The 20,182-nt window shown below is 37.5% G+C and overlaps 1 protein-coding gene across 1 annotated transcript; it reads left to right on the forward strand.

Moving 5' to 3' along the window:
* The first annotated feature begins 15,401 nt into the window (after window positions 1-15,401).
* On the forward strand, window positions 15,402-18,296 carry LOC110804618 (uncharacterized). Its single transcript, XM_056829298.1, has 3 exons — window positions 15,402-15,575; window positions 15,680-15,776; window positions 18,044-18,296. The coding sequence occupies exons 1-3, from the start codon at window positions 15,489-15,491 to the stop codon at window positions 18,163-18,165; spliced, it is 306 nt and encodes a 101-aa protein (XP_056685276.1). The 5' UTR covers window positions 15,402-15,488; the 3' UTR covers window positions 18,166-18,296.
* Window positions 18,297-20,182: the final 1,886 nt, after the last annotated feature.

The following is a 20,182-nucleotide window of genomic DNA, read 5'->3' on the forward strand; positions in this document are numbered from 1 at the left end:
AATTCCAATTTTCAAGTTCAAAATGCAATCCAACGGCGCCATATTGCCGGATTTCCTACTTCTTCCAAGTCAAAATCCAATCCAACGGCGTCATAATGCCGGATTTTCCAGTCCAAATTTCGAGTTTCAAGTTCAAGTTCAAATCTTCTAATTCAAAACCTTAATACTCAAATCCAAATCCAACGGCGCCGTAATGCCGGATTTTCCAAACTCAAGTTTCGATTTTCAAGTCAAATTCAACCCAACGGCGTCATAATGCCGGATTTCCTCGGCTTCAAGCTTCAAGTTCAAATTCAAACTTTCTAGTCCAAAACTTCAATTTTCAAATGCAACCGAATGGCGCCTTAATGGCGGATTTTCTAGTCCAAATGTCAAGCTTCAAAGTCAAAAAACCACAAATCCAACGGCGTCATGCCAGATTTCCTATTTTAAACATTCAAGTCTTCAAGCATCGAAGTCAAGTCGCCAATTTCAAGTCTCAAAACCTCAAAGTTCAAATGCCAAAGTTCATGACCGGCATAATGCCAACTTTTCAACTCCAACTTTCAAACCTTAAATTCCATGTCAATCTTTCGAATTTCAAGTCCTATGCTCAAAGCTTCAAATTCCAAATCCATGCCGTCGTAATGCCGATTTTCCATTCCGTATTTCAAACCTCAAGCTCGAAGTTCAAAAATTCCAAGCCTTCAAATCTCAAATCCTACACTCCAAGTCCAAGGCGGAATAATGCCGGACTTTCAAGTTCCCAAATTCAATGTCTCAAATCCACGGCGACATAATGCCGGATTTCCCAAATACGAAGCTTCATGTTCTACATACAAAATGCGTCCTTTTCCATTTCAAAATTCAAACTTCGAGTCAAGTTCAAATTCCAACGGGTTGAAAATCCCCTGAAATAATACAAATTCCAATGGGTTGAAATTCCCTTCAAATACTCCAATTCCAATGGGTTGAGATTCCCCTAAAATATTGACGGGTTGAAAATCCCCTAAAATAATACAAACCCCATTCCAAATATTTCCAACGGGTTGAAAATCCCCTGAAATAATACAAGTTCAAATTCGACGGGTTGAAACTCTCCTGAAATAATACAAGTTCAAATTCGACGGGTTAAAAATCCCCTGAAATAATACAAGTTCAAATTCCAACGGGTTGAAACTCCCCTGAAATAATACAAATTCCAATTCTCAAGCGGGTTGAAATTCCCTTCAAATATTCCAAGTCCTAAGGGTTGAAACTCCCCTAAAAAAATTATGGGTTGAAATTCCCTTTAAAAATACAAAATTAATTCCCTTTCAATCGGGTTGAAATTCCCTTCAAAATATTCAAAGTCCAATGGGTTGAAATCCCCCTGAAATATTGACGGGTTGAAATTCCCTTGAAATAATACAAAATTTAATTTCCTAGTACAAGTCCAATTTCCAAATTCTCGAGCGGGTTGAAATCCCCTTCAAATAAGTCCAATTTCAAATAGGTCGGAATATTCCTTTTCCAAGTTCTAGTACAAGAGCCAACTTTCACAAAAGAGTGAACGCTCCTCTCAAACATTTCCAACAGGTTGTAAATCCCGAATACAAATACAAAAATCCAAAATCCCGAATCTTCAGAGTGACACTTAGAGTCAACTCTAGGTCTCATTCATTGCATGCATGTCATATCATGTTTCGGGAAGTCCAAGTTTTAAAATCGTCTGGTATGTTCTAACTAGGAGTCCGAAGATCTTGTGGGTTCGTCGAACACTAGAGGAAAAAACCTCAAGTGCGGGCTCATTTTAAGAGGTTTAGTGCGGGCTTTTACATGTGCAGCACATGGCCTGCCCGCACTTGATGTTTCTCAAATGCTGCCAAAATATTGGCAGCACTTGATGTTTCAAGTGCTGCCAATTTGGAAAATGAGCCCGCACTTGACATATTTTGTGCTGCCAATTTTGGAATATGAGCCCGCACTTGACATATTTGGTGCTGCCAATTTTGAAAATGAGCCCGGACTTGACATATTTGGTGCTTCCAATATTGAAAATGAGCCCGCACTTGACATAGAAATGGGCAGCACAAGCATAAAAATGAGCCGCACTTGATATATAAATGACCCGCACTTGGCCTATAAATGAGTCGCACTTGGCCTATAAATAAGCCGCACTTGATCTAGATTTGTTGTATAACTGATTTCCCTGCTACATATTACAATTGGACCACGCCACTGATTAACCTCCATACGTCATATAAAAAGTATCCAATATATAGATAATTAAATTAAATAGCATATAATTGTAGATATAAAATTCGATTACATTACAATCATATGAAAAACTAAGTAGCATCCATAATTTAAGATTCAGTACAAGAAAATATAAAAAACAATCACTGGTAATGAAGTTTGCCAACATTTCTCGAACTTCATCTATCGCCTCAAATGTGAAAGGCGGCTCCCTCGGATTATTGAATACCTTAAAAAGATCGACCATCAAAAAATATATATACACTTTAGTTATACTATAAATATTAAATCGTATAATAAAATTAAGACTTCATTTGTTCATTACAAAGAAATAATGGACCGTATAATAATAAAATTGGTTAATTTCGGTCCCAACTTTCATCTAATGAACTTAAATAAATATTTTAAAGTCCTTCCATGTTTAATAAACTTAGTTTTATGTTTCAAGGACTCACCCATTTTGGTGAAGTTATACACATTTAAGCCTCGTTAGTTCATTATCGATCACATTTTGACTAAAATGGCTAATTTCTATCCCAACTTTCAACTAATGAACTTAAACTAGTATTTTAAAGTCTTTCCATGTTTAATACACATAGTTTTATGTTTTAAAGACTCATTCTCACCCATTTTGGTGAAGTTATGCACATTTAAGCCTCGTTAGTTCATTATCGGTCACATTTTGACTAAAATGGCTAATTTCGGTCCCAACTTTAAACTAATGAACTTAAAAAAGTATTTTAAAGTCATTACATGTTTGATACACTTAGTTTTATATTTCAAATACTAATTCTCACCCATTTTGGTGAAGTTATGCACATTTAAGACTCGTTTGATCATTATCGGCCACATTTTGACTAAAATTGCTAATTTCGATCCCAACTTTCAACTAAAGAACTTATATTTGCATTTTAAAGTTTTTCCATGTTTTATACACATATTGTTATGTTTCAAAGATTCGTTTTCTCCCATTTTGGTGAAGTTATGCACATTTAAGCCTCGTTAGTTCATTATCGGTCACATTTTGACTAAAATGGCTAATTTCGGTCCAAAGGACTGGACAAGGTAGTGTTGCTCTCTGGAATACAAGCTTTAATAGCTTTCCACTCCTTTAGTTTAAATCATTCAATTCTTCCACTGTGATTTCAACTGTAGCAAGATGTTTCTTACGTTTCACTGGACCCCATTTCTGATTTGACACAGTTTCACAAGCACTCTGAGGAACAAATGATTCGTCCATCAAACTATCTACCAGCTTAGTCCATTCTAATGAGAGTGCATTGATGCAAAGGTTTTCCTCAAGCTGCAATTACAAAATAGAGCATAAGGCCTTGTGAATAATGGTAGATACATGTGGACCAAAGAGTACTCACCATCTAGGGAAATATACAAACAAGACAACATCTAGGGAAGTATTCAGAAGCAGAAAATAGTTTGAAGCACAAACAAACGAACTGAAGCACATTTGAGTTTGGAAATGGTACACAAGTACATTACTTAATTTAAATAAGTAATTAGGCTTCAAGGTAAACAATTAAATTCAGTAGAATCATACAGTTACTCCAGAATAAGAGCAACACCAACATGAAACATAAAAAATACAAACTTATTTGAGTTAAGAAACTCGAATACCTAATGTCCAAATGCATCAAATCCTTAGAATCAGATTAAAAATACGCGAGTACGTGAGGAAAAAGAAACGATGACAGTTGGGAGAAAAGTTGATCTACGCATCCTCAATTAGTGTTACACGGAACGCGGGTCGAAGCGGAACGGGGAATGGGATTGCTGCCTCCGAAGTTCCCGGAATGGTGTGTTGTTTTATACTCCAAAAAAAATATTGGGAGAAGAGGGGGAGGGGGAAGGGGAGGGTTTCAGACTTTCAGCTTAGTAAATGATAGTCCATCACTCCAATTCAATTTTCTTTTGTAGTAATATTTAAAAAGAGGGAGGAGAAAGAAGTGATTAACTGTGAAGAAGCTTTACACAAATTAACAAAACAAAAAAAAGATGGAGGCCACATGCTTTTACACATTTGACTGCAAACCAAAACAAAAACATGAAAACCCACAAAACCTAGAAGAAGTTGAAAAACCTAGTGTCCTAGTTGACATTTCCAAAGTTTTCTCTCCCCTCTCTTCTCTAATCTGATTTGGAATTAGCACACTTAACCCGCCTCTCTACCAAATTAAAAACCTTCCACATTCGTCAAATTCATTTATGTATCGGGTGAACCGGTTGGCAGTGTTCAGATCTGCAATTCGGATTACCAAACCAGATCTCCGAACTGCAGCGTACCGAAATGACCTAGATCCAAGTATATTAAAAAAACACTTCAGCAAGTGAATGAGGGCCCAGGGTAGAATTACCTTAATGGCTTAAGGCACGTGATATTTAATATTTTACATCTCTTTTACAAGTACTTAATAGTTAATATACATACTCCTAACCAAGTCCAGGAAATATAGAAATCCTACCATAGAACACAAAGCAGCCATCCAGCAGATAGCGAGGAGACTGAACAAGAAATCTTTCTACCTCCGACCATTCTTTACAGTAGGATGAATTTTCTGCCCAAGAACATAATTCTCTTCTAAAGTAAATATCACCCAAAAAAATAATACAAAGTGGTTGGCCAAAACTGGATATAATTATTAATGGCTAAGCTTTGGTATAACACTATCATACAATAGAAGTGAATCCAAAAAATAAAGACAACTTTCTCAAAAAATGCAGTGTCGCTAATAGAGCTAAAGTAGAAACCACCAGGAACACTTTTAAGCAAGTAGGGGAAGGCCGATCTCTACCTAGATAACTTGTATTTCTAATTGATAGGAAGTAGCAAGCCAATATATACCTCCCTAACCAAGGCTTCATCTAAAAAGTTAACTGAAACCATAAATGAAAGCTTAAGCATATTTCATTTGAACATTTACAAGTATAGCTAACCATTCTAAAGCAAAAATTAGTTTCATTCAGGGTTTTGTCATCTCAGATTTAGCCACAACCGCAATTTGGGGTGGTTTACAGCTGTTGCATCCCAATATCACGGTTTCACTAAGATCAAAATCTCTATATATTTGTTAGTATAACTCACACCTTCAGCCAGCCATTCTAAAGACATAACTAGTTTCATAAAGGGTTTGTCATCTCTGGTCCAGCCTCAATCAAAATATCTAACTTTGCAGCTACTGTAGCCTAATATCACATTCACAGTCAGATCAAAACCTTTGCAGTGCAGTCACGATGCGGTAAATCCAATCATGGTGTCAAAATTTACTACACTGGTGAACGGTCTCGTACTCTCATTACATAAATGTCCAACAAAGAGATCAAGAACAAACTATTGTAAGTATTTTCCAAAGGGAATAAAAAGGTAGCCACAACAAGCAAACCTACCAGTAAGACATTGCCCAAGAAAATCAGAAAGGAAAATCAATTCCACAAAAATGCATCTATTGATCAAACTAATATAACAACAGTTTACCTAGAGGGAGAAGCCTTTTTTGCATGTGGAGGTGGAGAACGGCCTGTCTTTGCTGGTTCCGGGGAACTGCAGAAACATTCAATACATATTTATTAAGAGAAATATATAGTATATACCCTTTGTGTACCATGTTCCATGTTCATACGAAAAAAGCTAATTTCCCACACTGATTACGCATCATATAATGCTAGTAAATCAGGCAGTTTTATTAGTGCTAAGTGCTAACAAATCCGTATTTATGGCTGATATGCAATCTGCATTAAGAATCTGAATGATTTCAGCTTGAAGAATCAGTTACATCGACGATGGAGAGAAGATGACGCATATTGCAAAAGACTGAAAGTTAGTGGTAAGTAATGGCTACTAGTTACTGGTAATAATGGCTACTAAAAAGAATATAGGCAATAACAACATAGTCAACAGGGCATATAAAAATGATTCAGCTTGAAGAATTAGTACATCGACTCAGATTTCTACACCAATTTTAACAAGTAAAACGCAAAATTCAATTCCAAAAAAACCAACAGATAATCTAAATCGGAAATTACATCACATTTGATCCTAATTGTTGCAATTTATCTGGAAGAAGAGACCTAATTCATGTAATTTCTCATAAATCTATTCCAAAAACAACAAAAATAAAACTTAAATCTTTCAAATTAAAATTGGAATACATCTTAATATGGAAGGATGTAATTCTTCCTCATCTTAATATTTCATAATGAATCACGAAGGAAACTAACGAGTTCAAGCTAATGTTTCCAGCTATAACTAATTCGTCATTTCTTTTAACAATTCGTCATTACAGTAACAATCTTAGAGGAAGTAATTAAATTTAAATTACAAACCTACAAGAGATAAGGAGGAGCGACGCGGCGGTGGGGAAAAACAGCTACAACTCGGCGGTGGGAGACAACACCGGCAACTCGGCGGTGGGAGACAGCAGCGGGGACTCGGCGGTGGGGGAGTAGATTTGCGCCTATGTAGTGAGTGTTGTGAGTCGGAATTTCGCGCCCAGAGAAGAACCAAAGAGGGGAAGGAGAGAAACGAGAGAGGGGAAGAGAGATAAGCGGGAAATTTGAGTTAGGTTATAGTAACCAGAGAAGAGGAGATAAGCATGAAATGAATATTTTTGGAAAATATTTTGTGCTGCTCACTTGTAAAATGAGCCCGCACTTGAACTCAAGTGTTGCCAATTTTCTAAAACAAGCCCGCACTTGTGAAAATGTATTTTTTCTTTTTTTTTGTGTGTCCTCAAGTGCTGCCAATTTAGTAAATGAGCCGCACTTGAAGGGAAGCACATGGCGATTTTTCCTCTAGTGGAAGAGGAGAAAGGTTGAAAAGAAATCCATCAGCCCTAACTTCCCTCATAGCCGGCATCGAACGAGCCGCCAGTTCATCTCCTACAAATCAAACTCCCAGTCCCATGCAAGAAACAATCCAAATGTCTGCCTCCGATTAACTCGCTCAACTCCTAGCGGCTTTCGCCAGCCTCAGTGTCAATGTGGAGAGCATAAGCAACCGATTGGGTGTGGTAGAACAGGGCGCACCCACTGATGACTTAACCAAGAAAATCGAGAGTCTTGTCAGTAAGGTTACCAATCAAGAGAACTACTTTGACACCTCAATGGAGGACAACCTCAAGGGGAGGGCGAATCTGCCAGACAAATTCTCAGCCAATGACATTCCAAAGTTAAAAACAACTGACAATCCCAAGTACCATCTCAAGAATTTCAGAGCTACAATGGCCATCAAGGGGGTCGAACTTGAGCTATACCCAGTGGTAGTCCCTATGTCTTTGGAACCTGTCTGCCAGAAGTGGTACTATTCACTCAAGGAACATCAAACAAATACATAGGAGGCAGTTGCTCGAGCATTCATGGAGCAATATCAACCCAACATTCAACTTCAAACCACTCTAAGGGAACCGGAAGTTCTCAGGCAAGGGCCTCAGGAAGGCTTCACTACTTACCTCAACCGATGGAGGGAAATGGTATCCCAAATGGTAACCCGGCCCTCCGAGAGAGAGTTAGTCAAGATTTTCATTGCCGGTCTTCTTCCAAAGTATAATGCTCACATGAAGTACCTAGGCTTAGAAAGCTTCAAGAGAACCTACAACATCGGGGTCGACATAGAGGATGACCTAATGAAAGCACCCGCAGCCTCAGCTCCGCAAACTGAAAAATGAAAGGGGAAGAGGCCTGAGACAACACACAAAGTTCATGAGGTTAACGCCCTAGAGGCTCCTCAAGGTCCAAAATCGATCAACTTCAAAAGCAATGCTAACCAGCGCAACTATCAAGGCAGACCCCAAAGAGTCTTCACAAACCTCGGGATGTCTTACAGTGAGGCATTTGATCGGCTGGTCGAAAAACAAGTCATAGCACCAATCGGTCCAACACCTGATCCTCCAGTTGACAAAAGATCCAAGAGTTGGGATCCGAAAGCTCATTGCAAATACCATCAAGGGAAGGGTCACGACATCGAAGATTGCTACAAGCTCAAGCATTTGATCCAGAATATGGTCGACAACAAGACCTTACCCTTACCCCCAGGGGCTAAGCAAACCCCTCTGTACAAGCCATCTCCTATGACTACGAAGATGAAGAAGAGGAGTTTCCATGCAATCTGATCTCCACAATATGCAAGTCGGGCTACGAGCTTATGGCTCCAAGATTTTTCCATCTACTTCCAAGTGCTCAAAACTGGGTGATCCCCGAGCCTAGGGTAACCACCAACATTCAAGAGAACATCTGTCCACTCGCCACCGTGAAGGCTTTGGGGTTCTCCGAGTACGATCTCATGCTGAGTGCCCAACAAACTGTCAAACTCCAGGGTGTCACATACAAAGACTTGGGAGTCCTTGAGCTGGTTTTCTCCTTTGACACCTATTACGACAATGCTGAATTCCTGGTAATCGATGTGCCTACTAACTTCGACCTACTATTCGGAGAGCCTTGGTTCGAGGAAATACTAGATGGCCCTGCCTGCCTCACCCTCAAAGGTTCAAGCTTCCGAGACACTCTCATCAAGCAAAAGCCGGTTGTACGCCAGGAAAAGGATAAGTGCATTCAAGAATACTACCATAGATGGGCAATCTCTGCTCGTACAATTCAGCCCGAGCTGCCATAGGGAAAAATGGTGAGAATGTTTCTCTTAGGGCTCAACACTTCATGCAAGGGTAGCTTCGCCGCGTTTCCTTACAGCACATGGAATCAAGTCTGGGACCAAGTCCTGAAGGTCTGTGCATCCAGCCCCGTCTTCGAAGTTTATGACGATTATGGCGCAGATGTCTGGGAATACCTTGAGAACTATCTTTACGATTAGTGTCTTTGTCCAGGTGCAGAGTCTGTCTTTCAATTTTCGAGTCTAGCAATGAGTCTAAGTGTCTATAACTAGAGTCTTGCATCAATCAAGAGCCTCTAAAGGCCGAGCTTCGAGTCAAAACAGTCGATGTAATGATTGCTGATTTCAATAACACTTCAATTTCTACTTACTCTTCGAGTCTTAATTCAAAATCAAATCCTAATCCACAAAACTTTGCTTCACAAGAAACTGACTTTGAAATTCTAAAAGCTATCGAAAATCATGAAAACAGGACGCCCATAATTGAGGAAACAGAAAAAATCAACCTTTCGAACAACAGTGATTCAAAACTAGTTCATATTGGTTTAACTCTTTCTCAAGCAGAGCGGGACGATCTTATCCAGCTACTTTCAGAGTATGTAGACGTCTTCGCATGGTCCTATCATGATATGCCAGGGGTTGATCCAAGCATCGGTCAACATACAATTCCCCTTATTCCAGGTTCAAAACCCATCAAGCAGAAACTCCGTCGCATGAAACCGGATGTTTCCCTCAAAATTCGAGAAGAGGTCTCCAAGCAGTTAGAGGCCGGATTTATTCGAGAAGCAAAGAAATTTCGTCCCAGTTCCAAAGAAAGACGGCAAAGTCCTAAAGACGGTTTTCCATTGCCTCACATCGACGTCTTGGTCGACAACACCGCAAATCATGCCTTACTCTCTTTTATGGACGGGTATGCAGGCTACAATCAGATTTCCATGGCAGAGGAAGACATGGAGAAAACAACCTTCATCACTCAGTGGGGCACATATTGCTATACAGTTATGTCGTTCGGACTAAAGAACGCAGGAGCAACTTATCAAAGAACAGCCACAGCTATCATGAGCGATATGATTCACAGGGAAATTGAGGTATATGTCGACGACATTATTGTCAAATCCAAAGAACGGCACGAGCATACCTCAGTACTTCGAAAGTTCTTCAATAGGCTCAGACAATACAACATGAGGCTCAATCCTCAAAAGTGCGCATTCGGGGTAACGTCAGGCAAGTTACCCGGATATGTTATAAACTCTCGAGGCATAGAGGCTGATCCTTCGAAAATCAAAGCAATTCTCGAGATGCAACCACCAACGAATGGAAAGGAAACTCGCGGTTTTCTCGACAGACTACAATATATCAGCATGTTCATTTCAAGACTCACAATGATCTGTGAACCAGAATTTCAAAAGCTCCGGAAAAGCGAGCCCAAGGTGTTGGATGACGGCTGTCAGCATGCATTCGAAACAATCAAGAGCTATCTTTCCAACCCACCTGTACTAAAGCCAGCAATGCCAGGGATTCCCCTCAAGCTCTACCTCACAACAACAGATTCAGCAGTGGGGGATATGCTTGCCAGGAAATTGAAGGCAAGGAGAACGTCGTATACTACATAAGCAAAAAGAAGATCGAGTACGAAACCAAATACACTCAGCTCGAGAAACTCAGCAACGCCTTGGTTTGGGCCACAAAGAAACTACGGCACTACATGCTCTCCCATACAGTCCATGTGATCAGCAAAGCGGATCCTCTCAAGTATCTATTCTAGAAACCTGAAAGGAATATGTCCTTCACCCAAGGTGCATTAATTCTAATACCAAGGTTCAGATTAATTGCGAACAATTAATTCAGTGAGATCAAGTGATCGGAACAGCTAGCTGGAGCAATGCTTCCGATCAGTGAGTTCTAATGGATATTGAACTCCCAGCTTACTCTTGACTGAACCTACAAGGTCACACCAATGACACGTAACAGATCAACGGATTAAATCAATCGGAAATTCATTTAATAGCCTTTCGGGATTTAAGTTGGAAACGTATTATACGATACGACCTTACATCGGAATCGTATATCGTATCGCGAATATTCGTAAGCTAGGCGAGACCAATAAATCGTATTGTACGACGGTGATTCGTCATATACGAAACGATAAATAATATATCAGAAATATATTTAATCGCGAATACGAGGAGCGGCCCACGAGCCGAGTGCACGAAGCACTCAAGGCCCATGGGCGCGCGCACGACTAGGCGAGCAAGCAAAGCAAAACGCAGCAGCAGCGAGGCCCTTGTGGCGCGGAGCTGTGCGTGTGCGTGCGGGCCGAGACCACAACACAGCAGCAGCGCGGCCCACGGCCCACTGGTTGTGCGTGTCCGTGTGTTTGGCGTGCGGGCTTGCTAGCCGGCCTTGCCTCATCGCTTGGTCGGTTAGTAAGGTTATGTAAATAACCTTATAACCTATTTTCCAACTAAGTACAATCATAACACAATACACACAACCCTACGAGAAAACAGAGAACCCTAATTCTCTATGTGCCTCCATAGTGTGTTCATCCCAAAAGGCAAAGTATCTTGATCGATTGTAAGTTACGATAATCAAGACGGATCTGAACGTGTCGGTAAACCAAGTAGAGGAACGACAAGTGGAGTTCTTTGTTCGTGTTCGTTGATAGATTATTGTGGAAAACACGCTTCGAATGTAAGTTTGCTTAATCTGTGCTTTATACATGTTTCCTGGCTTTGGGGATTGTTTCCGCACATGTTATTACGTTTAACTGTATTCCCCTACATTGGTATCATGAGCCTTATGTATTAAAAGCATCAATTAGCATGATTATTTTTTTTTTTGCATCTGTCGAAAATTTGGGAATTTTGTTGATTTTTCGGAATTTTTAAGAATTATTGGATGAATTGCGTAATAATCATGTCCGAAATCAAAAATGTTCGTTTTTTCAAGTTTTAAAACCCTAATTTGATTGAAAACGATTTTCTTAGATCAACTCGTGAGAACGGAATTGCAAAAACAGGCCTCGAAGTGTCATGTTTTGGGCGTTTTTTGTTAATTTTTCATTAAAAATTAAAAGTGTCGAACAGTAATTCAATTAAAAGGTCAACCTAAACTACTCGGAATTGCTTGAAAATTTGACAAAATCTTTCTGGGTATATTCGTGAGCTATGGTAAAAAGTTCAGATTTTTGAGATAAGTATAAACCCTAATTTGGCCTTTCCCCAATTCGTAAAATTTGAAACCCTAATTGAATTTTACTTAATTTTGGTTTAATAATTCGGTTAATTGGGAAAGGGGATATAATTTCATGGGTCAGTGGCTATTTTAAAAAATTAATGGATTAAAATTTTGAATGGTTTTGTTAATTTTAATCGCACTTAAACCAAATCATTAAAAATCTGAAATTTAAATGTTAAAGAACGATTTAAAGCTTCAGATTTTATTAATTAAAAGTTCAAATTTTAATGTTGAATATTGTTAACCCTTTGATTTAATATTGTTATCCCTTTGATTTAATATTTTACGAAATTGGATTGTCGTTGGAATTTATTAAATCGTTAAAAATCGTTGTTTTTCGAAAATAAAAATCGTAACTTTTTGAAAAATAAAATTAATGCAAATTCGTGAAATTAAATTCAATTTTAATTGAGTTGGTCTGTATCACGAACCAAAGGCACGAACACAAGTGTGGTGGACGTATGGCTCGTCGAGCCATACGGGCTGCTATGCTTAGGCCGAGTCGCATGCGACACGGGCAGCAGCAAGCATGCTGCGTGCCTCGTGCGCGATGGGCGAGGAAAGGGCAGGCGGTATGCTTGCGGGGCTGCGACGAAGCAAGGCGCGAGCCATGCGATGTCCAGCACACACGAACGCACAACACGCATCGCAGGGGCAGCAGGGTTGCGCGCACGCGCGCGTGTGAGGGGCTTGGATGTGCGAGCCTTGCTCGTGCGCCTCTTGGGCCTCACGCATGGCATGGGGCTGAGCGCAAGCCTAGCCCGACTACGTAATCGGACTTTTTTCGTTGAAAATTGTTTATTTCGTTGGGCTTCGTATATTTGCATTAATTTGGGCTAACGGGATATTTAATTTAATATTTTATTTGCTTGTGCCGGGCCGCGAGTTTTAATTTAATATTTCATAATTAATTATCCGGAATAATTATTGGTTTGAGTGGGAGCCACTAAATGAAATTAAAATGAAATAATTATTTTAATTATTTTCGTAGGTCGCATTATTTTAATTAAATTCAATTTTAATTAGAATAAAGTCTAAGGATTAATAATTTGGAAATTGATTAATCTTTTAGGACGCGTTTATGTGAACGTGAATTTTAATTAATTCACGTAAATACTTGCATATTAATATGGGCCATTCGTTTTAGCATACGAATGGGTGAATGCATAGAAAATATATTTTATGTAATGCAGGTACTCCAAGTGACTAGTATTGCCAATTTAGGATAGTTAAATACGGTCTGCGAACCGTTCTATCTTTGAATGTAAAGTTTTAAATATGGTCTGCGTATCATGGAAATTTTGATGTACGTAATTTATTATTTTTAAGTATTTCTAAGTTTAGAACTTTAAGTTAGCATTTGAACGAAGATTCAAGACGATGCCAAGCTAACAAGGAGGTGATGAAGATTAGATGCTTCAAGACAAGAAGTTTTGGGCCATAATAGATAACCATTATTTATGCACTTCTATATATATATTATGCGTGAATGTATGAATGTATGTATGTTTTGCATGAACAGGTTGTTTCCTATAAATCGATTAGTTTTAAGTTCACTAAATAATCGAACCAACATAGAAACAACTAGGTCCAAGTAATATTGAGTTTAAAAATTGCCTTCCAAATCAAGCACTTACAAAAATCTAGGGATCTAAGATAGTAGGTTTACGCTCAAGCGAGGTTCTAGTTTAGTTGACTTAGGTGGTAAGGCGTCCTAAAGGAGCACGTTGATTGTGGTTTCAACTCAAACAACAATGGCATTATGTTGTGGCAATGGGATAAATTATGGCATTAATTTATTAAACAAGAGTAATTTGGAGATTACTAGCAATTGGTTTTGCTTACCTAAAATCTTAAACTACTTAAGACATGCTAAAGCTGCTTAAGGATTTAGGACTTTTGGGGTCTTGGAATCGTTTCATTCATTTTGCACTAGTAGAAAAAACCCCTGTTGCAGCCCCCTTGTTGCAGCGTACATGTATAAATACGCTTCAACAACCAGTCGGTCAACGCGGGTCAAACCCTTTAAAGGGTTATCGCAGCGTACATTTTAGTTGTTCGCAGCAAATGTGTTTGTTGCAGCGTACAAAATAAAAGCCCGCAGCAACAACCCGACTTTATTGCAGCGTACATGTTATTGCCCGCTGCAACAAGTCCGCGTTTCAAAATTTTTTACTTTCCTAGGTTGCAACAAACCGCGCTCAAACGAGCGGGCTCAAACGTACGTTCCTTCTCTTCTAGCTCCAAGCTTTTTCCCTTAAACAAATATCCAAGAAGCCGTCGAACTCAGCCTTGCGTCGCCGTCGAACTCAGCCCTGCGTCGCCGTCGAACCCAAGCGTTGCTCAGCCCTGCTCGGCGTCGTGGTTCCGGTGGTTTCGGTATGGTGTGTTCAATTTCTATTTTCGTTTTTTATTTTCGTTTTCAGATTAGGGTTCAATTTTAGTTTTTGATTTTCGTTTTCAGATTAGGGTTCAATTTTAGGTTTATGATTGACAAAATCACATAGTTTTGAGTTCGATGATTTATGGGTTTCTTAGGGTTTGTTCAAATGATGTTTATGGGTTTTTAATCATTCATTACTTCATACAAAATCTTGATTTGTGCGAAATGTTGGATATTTACGGTTTAGTTTAAGAATATCCTGCAGCACATCAGATTAAAAGGATTTTCAACTTGTTTCCTTGTCCAGCAAGGATTTTATCCTTCTTTATCCGACTTGATGAATATTGATTTTTGCATATATTTGGCTCCTGAGTACTTCCAGCACGGGAAAGTATCGGATCAAACAGATGTTTATGCCTTTGGAGTTGTTCTTTTAGAGCTAATAACAGGCTGAAAGCCAATTGAATCACTAAGGCCATCCAGAGAAGAGAACTTGGTTCAATTGGTATGCTATTGTTTTGATCTTGTATTTCTTTCATCAAGTACCTGTGACCATACGAGCTGAATTTGTGGTAGTTGACTAGTTTTAGTAAAAACTTAAGATGATATGGTCCTCTTTGGATATTTCTGAAAACAAATGGTGCACCATTAACATTGATAAGGCCCAGAAGCCGATTTGGCTTGATTCATTGATTGAGTACTGGACCGGAAGAGTTGCAACTGTGGTAGTTGACTAGTTCTTGGTTAAGATAAAGTGGTCCATTGCTCTTTTCTATTTTCCTGAATACAAGTGTGCACTAGGAGGGCTATAATTAGTTTCAGTAATGTTGACTAACGCTAACTGCCTGTACGGTGTATAATTAGTTTGACAAAGATATGCCTCATTAGTTCTTTTACATTTATATATTTGACAAATAGATGTATTCTCTGTTTTTCTGTCAAAAATTCCTTAACATTCCTTCATAATGGCCTACCATATTTATATAAATATGAAGCTCTAAAGGCAATAACATAATCCATAAATACTCAAGTTGGATGATTTTGATCGAAAATGGTGCTAATGATGTATCAAAAAATGACCAAGAAACTTGTGGGAGTATCAAAACTGAGATTTCATTAACTGTAAGTAGTAAAAAGTTGAGGAATCATTTAATGGCCATTGATTTGTGTGCAGATGTTGGAAATATTTTCTGGAAACTAATCCTGTATTTTGTCTTCTGTTGCAGAAACTGCTACGGAGACAGAATAGCTTACAGACAACAGGAGAATCCATATCCCCTCTAATGAATCACATCCTCATGTTGCTCAAATTTTATGCTAAAGGTAGTAACCACATTTTAGCTTTGTCATATAAGATCTGTTTGCCTTTCAGTTAGTTGTTTAGTTTGTTTTTAAGCTAGTTGTTTACAGTGAATTCTGTATTTTCACATGGGCTCCGTTTGGTATGGTGTAAAATTCTTTTCATGAAAAATTATTTAAGGCTTGTTTGGGCGTTATAGGTCATATTAGGCTAAAATGAGGCTTTTTTGCTCCCAAATATGAAATAAAGAACCTTAGGACTCATTTTAAACATATTAAATGTTTTATATGATTAGTTTTAACTTTACAAGACTTAATCCAATCTATTTATGCACATTCATGACTTCTTTGGCCGTTATAGGTCATATTTAGGCTAAAATGACATTTTCGCTCCCAACTTTGATCTAACGAACTTAAAAACTAATTTCAAACTTATTACATGATTCATATGATTATTTTTAACTTTCTAGGACTCATTCCAATCCATTTATGCACATTTAAGGCTCATTGTGTCGTTATAGGTCATATTTAGGCTAAAATGACATTTTCGCTCCCAACTTTGAACTTAAGAACCTAATGACTCATTTTAAACTTATTATATGATAAATATGCTTAGTTTTAAGTTTCTAAGACTTATTCTAATCTATTTATGCACATTTAATGCTTGTTTTATCGTTATAGGTCATATTTAGGATAAAATAAGGCATTTTCGATCCCAACTTTAAAATAAAGAACCTAAGGACTTATTTTAAACTTATTACATGATTAATATGCTTAGTTTTAAGTTTCTAAGACTTAATCTAACTACTTATACACATTTAAGGCTTGTTTGGTCGTTATAGGACATATTTAGGCTAAAATGACATTTTCGCTCCCAACTATGAACCAAAGAACCTAAGGACTCATTTTAAACTTACTAAATGTTTTATATGCTTATTTTTAACTTTCTAGGACTCATTCCAATCCATTTATGCACATTTAAGGCTCATTGTGTCGTTATAGGTCATATTTAGGCTAAAATGACATTTTCGCTCCCAACTTTGAACTTAAGAACCTAATGACTCATTTTAAACTTATTATATGATAAATATGCTTAGTTTTAAGTTTCTAAGACTTATTCTAATCTACTTATACCCATTTAATGCTTGTTTGATAGTTATAGGTCATATTTAGGCTAAAATGAGGCATTTTCGCTCCTAACTTTAAAATAAAGAACCTAAGCACTCATTTTAAACTTAATACATGTTTAATATGCATAATTTTAACTTTATAAGACTCGTTCCAATCTATTTATGCACCTTTAAGGCTCATTAGGTCGTTGTAGGTCATATTTAGGCTACAATGACATTTTCGCTCCCAACTATGAACTAAAGAACCTAAGGACTCATTTTAAACCTACTAAATGTTTTATATTCTAGTTTTAACTTTCTAGGACTTATTCCAATCCATTTATGCACATTTAAGGCTCATTGTGTCGTTATAGGTCATATTTAGGCTAAAATGACATTTTCGCTCCCAACTTTGAACTTAAGAACCTAATGACTCATTTTAAACTTATTATATGATAAATATGCTTAGTTTACGTTTCTAAGACTTATTCTAATCTGTTTATGCACATTTAATGCTTGTTTGATAGTTATAGGTTATATTTAGGCTAAAATGAGGCATTTTCGCTCCTAACTTTAAAATAAAGAACCTAAGCACGCATTTTGAACATAATACATGTTTAATATGCATAATTTTAACTTTATAAGACTCGTTCCAATCCATTTATGCATATTTAAGGCTCATTGTGTCGTTTTAGGTCATATTTAGGCTAAAATGACATTTTCGCTCCCAACTTTGAACTTAAGAACCTAAGGACTCATTTTTAAATTATTATATGATTAATAAGCTTAGTTTTGAGTTTCTAGGACTTATTCTAATCTACTTATACCCATTTAATGCTTGTTTGATCGTTATAGGTCATATCTAGGCTAAAATAAGGTATTTTCGCTCCCAACTTTAAAATAAAGAACCTAAGGACTCATTTAAAACTTATTACATGTTTAATATGCATAATTTTAACGATCTAAGACTCGTTCCAATCTATTTATGCACCTATAGGCTCATTGGGTCGTTATAGGTCATATTTAGGCTAAAATGACATTTTCGCTCCCAACTTTGAACTAAAGAACCTAAGGACTCATTTTAGACTATTAGGACATTGTCATTAGTTTCTTGAATGTTAAAATGTGATATTTAATTTGTATTTAATCTAATGTTTAATTTAAATTTCTGTTTTTGTAAAGGTCTACACTCTGAGGATTGCGCCTTATGCGAGGAATTTGATGTGGTTCGTGAGCAATGGGCTAAGTTTTTTACCGACAAGTATTTATTATTGGCTTTAGCGCGCTTGATCGAATTGGTTTAGTTGTTATAGAATAAATTTTATATTAAAATGTATGTTTATGTTGAAATTGGAACATATGTTTAAATGTAATATGTGCACTTTGGTTTTGGGATATATAGTATACAAAACTCCAGTTGTTGTTTTTATATTTGTTATACAGGTTGCGTTATTCTATTATTGTTTTGACAGGTTTCTATATTTGGTGCAAGGCACTATAGGTATCCCTAAACAAAATTAGAATTTTCCCGCCAAAAGTGCTTTTTTGCAGCGTACATATATGTTGTACGCTGCAACAAGGGAAAAAAATTTCGCAAAAATTCAGACTTGTTGCAGCGTACAAATAAATGTACGTTGCAAAAAATTGAGTAATTCAGACTTGTTGCAGCGTACAAATAAATGTACGCTGCAAAAAGTTGAGTCTTTTGCAGCGTACATATATATGTACGCTGCAACAAGTCCAAAATTTTGCCAATTTTTTGGCACTTGTTGCAGCGTACATCTAAAAGCCCGCTGCAACAAATCACTTTTTGCAGCGAACATTGTACGCTGCAACAAGTTCATACTTGTTGCAGGCCCCCCAGTTGCAGCATACGATGTACGTTGCAACAGGGGTCTAAAATCCCGCTGCAATAAGGGTTTTTTCTACTAGTGTTGGATCATGTTTTGCTTTTTTGCATGAATGAAATGTTTTAATAGCTTTGAAGATTGCGTGAATGCTTCTATTTCAGGTTATTAAAGTATGATAAATGTTTTCTTTGCTATTTCATTCTGTAGAATAGTACATCTTCAACCTTATTGCGTTCGGACAATAGAACTGCGATATTTCCTCGATCGATTGGTAACTAATTTTGAGAGCGATTCTCAAAGAAAAGGAAAATGAGAGCGTATCTTGAATGTTATTTTCTTATAATGATCTTCATGTTTGTTTTCAAACTAGAATTTGAATGGTAGACCAATTGGACCTCATATATTCAGAATACTGGGTAGTTTTGGAATAATGAAGTATTGAGTTAAAGACTCATGTATAACCAATGGTTAACAATCAATTTTCTTTTGATTCAATAATGAATTAGAGTCATTGGATGTTGTCATTCAAAGTGAACAAAAGAAAGGGACTTTGTAAGCGTAACAAAGTAAGAAGATCAAGCAAAGAGTAAAATCTTTAGGACTATAAGAAAACATGCTAGAAAGGATAGGAAAGGGGAACAATAGAAATGAATTCAATATTCAATTTCTACCTTGAAGTTTATGTTAAAGAGAAACGACTTAGCAAATAAACTCCTATGGTATTAGATTACCTCTTGAGGTTCTAAACTCTTGTTAAGAACTCAAATTCCGGGAGCTAAGTCTGGTTATTGTCCTACTGTGGGACCCGATTCTCGACTGTCCTAGATTACGGTCAGAATCCCAAATAGTCGTGTTTAAAAATTCGGAGTCGCCACCCTATTTTATCCGATAGGGACCGGATTTTTGAAATCATCATTTTCAAGGGAAAATAATTATTTAATAAAAAATAAATTTCCGAAAACAATGATGGCTCCATAAAATAAAAGGCTTTTTTCTTATGAAATCTGGTCTTTTGAAATCAAGATTAAGGTCCGGGGTATAAGTTAGGAAGATCGAACGTCTGGAACTCGTCTCTCCCTCTGTTCTAAAACAGGCTCCTACTAATATGTTGTCCCTATTTTTCTACAATAATTGGTTATGATCATTCACAATGTTATTGATTTAATGCATAATGTCACATAATTTGCAAGTAGTCAAACACACTCGGATGCAATATGAAATAATATATGATGAGATAAATCTGGTGATGTATGGTGGGTTTGAGCATTAAAGTTGCCCTACGTACCGTTCATTGTGGGATTTGAATCCACTCCCGGATCAAAACCCTACGTAGTTCTGACAAGTGTCCCTTCCTATGTGGTCAATTCCAATAGGTGAAGGGAAAAAGAGTGTTGAATAACTCAAGACAAGGTTGGTAATAGGTCTTTAACTGACTTTCTTTTGTGAATCAGATCGCTCCATCAAGGTTGTG

This window comes from Spinacia oleracea, chromosome 5 (genome assembly GCF_020520425.1).
Source record: "Spinacia oleracea cultivar Varoflay chromosome 5, BTI_SOV_V1, whole genome shotgun sequence".
NCBI lineage: Eukaryota > Viridiplantae > Streptophyta > Magnoliopsida > Caryophyllales > Amaranthaceae > Spinacia > Spinacia oleracea.

What these genes read in the sequence shown, in the direction of transcription:
- LOC110804618 (XM_056829298.1), top strand. Translation starts at nt 15,489, where the DNA reads ATGATTTTGATCGAAAATGGTGCTAATGATGTATCAAAAAATGACCAA. An exon ending in AAACTGAGATTTCATTAACT is followed by an intron (nt 15,576 to 15,679) that starts GTAAGTAGTAAA and finishes CTTCTGTTGCAG; the next exon opens with AAACTGCTACGGAGACAGAA. An exon ending in GCTCAAATTTTATGCTAAAG is followed by an intron (nt 15,777 to 18,043) that starts GTAGTAACCACA and finishes GTTTTTGTAAAG; the next exon opens with GTCTACACTCTGAGGATTGC.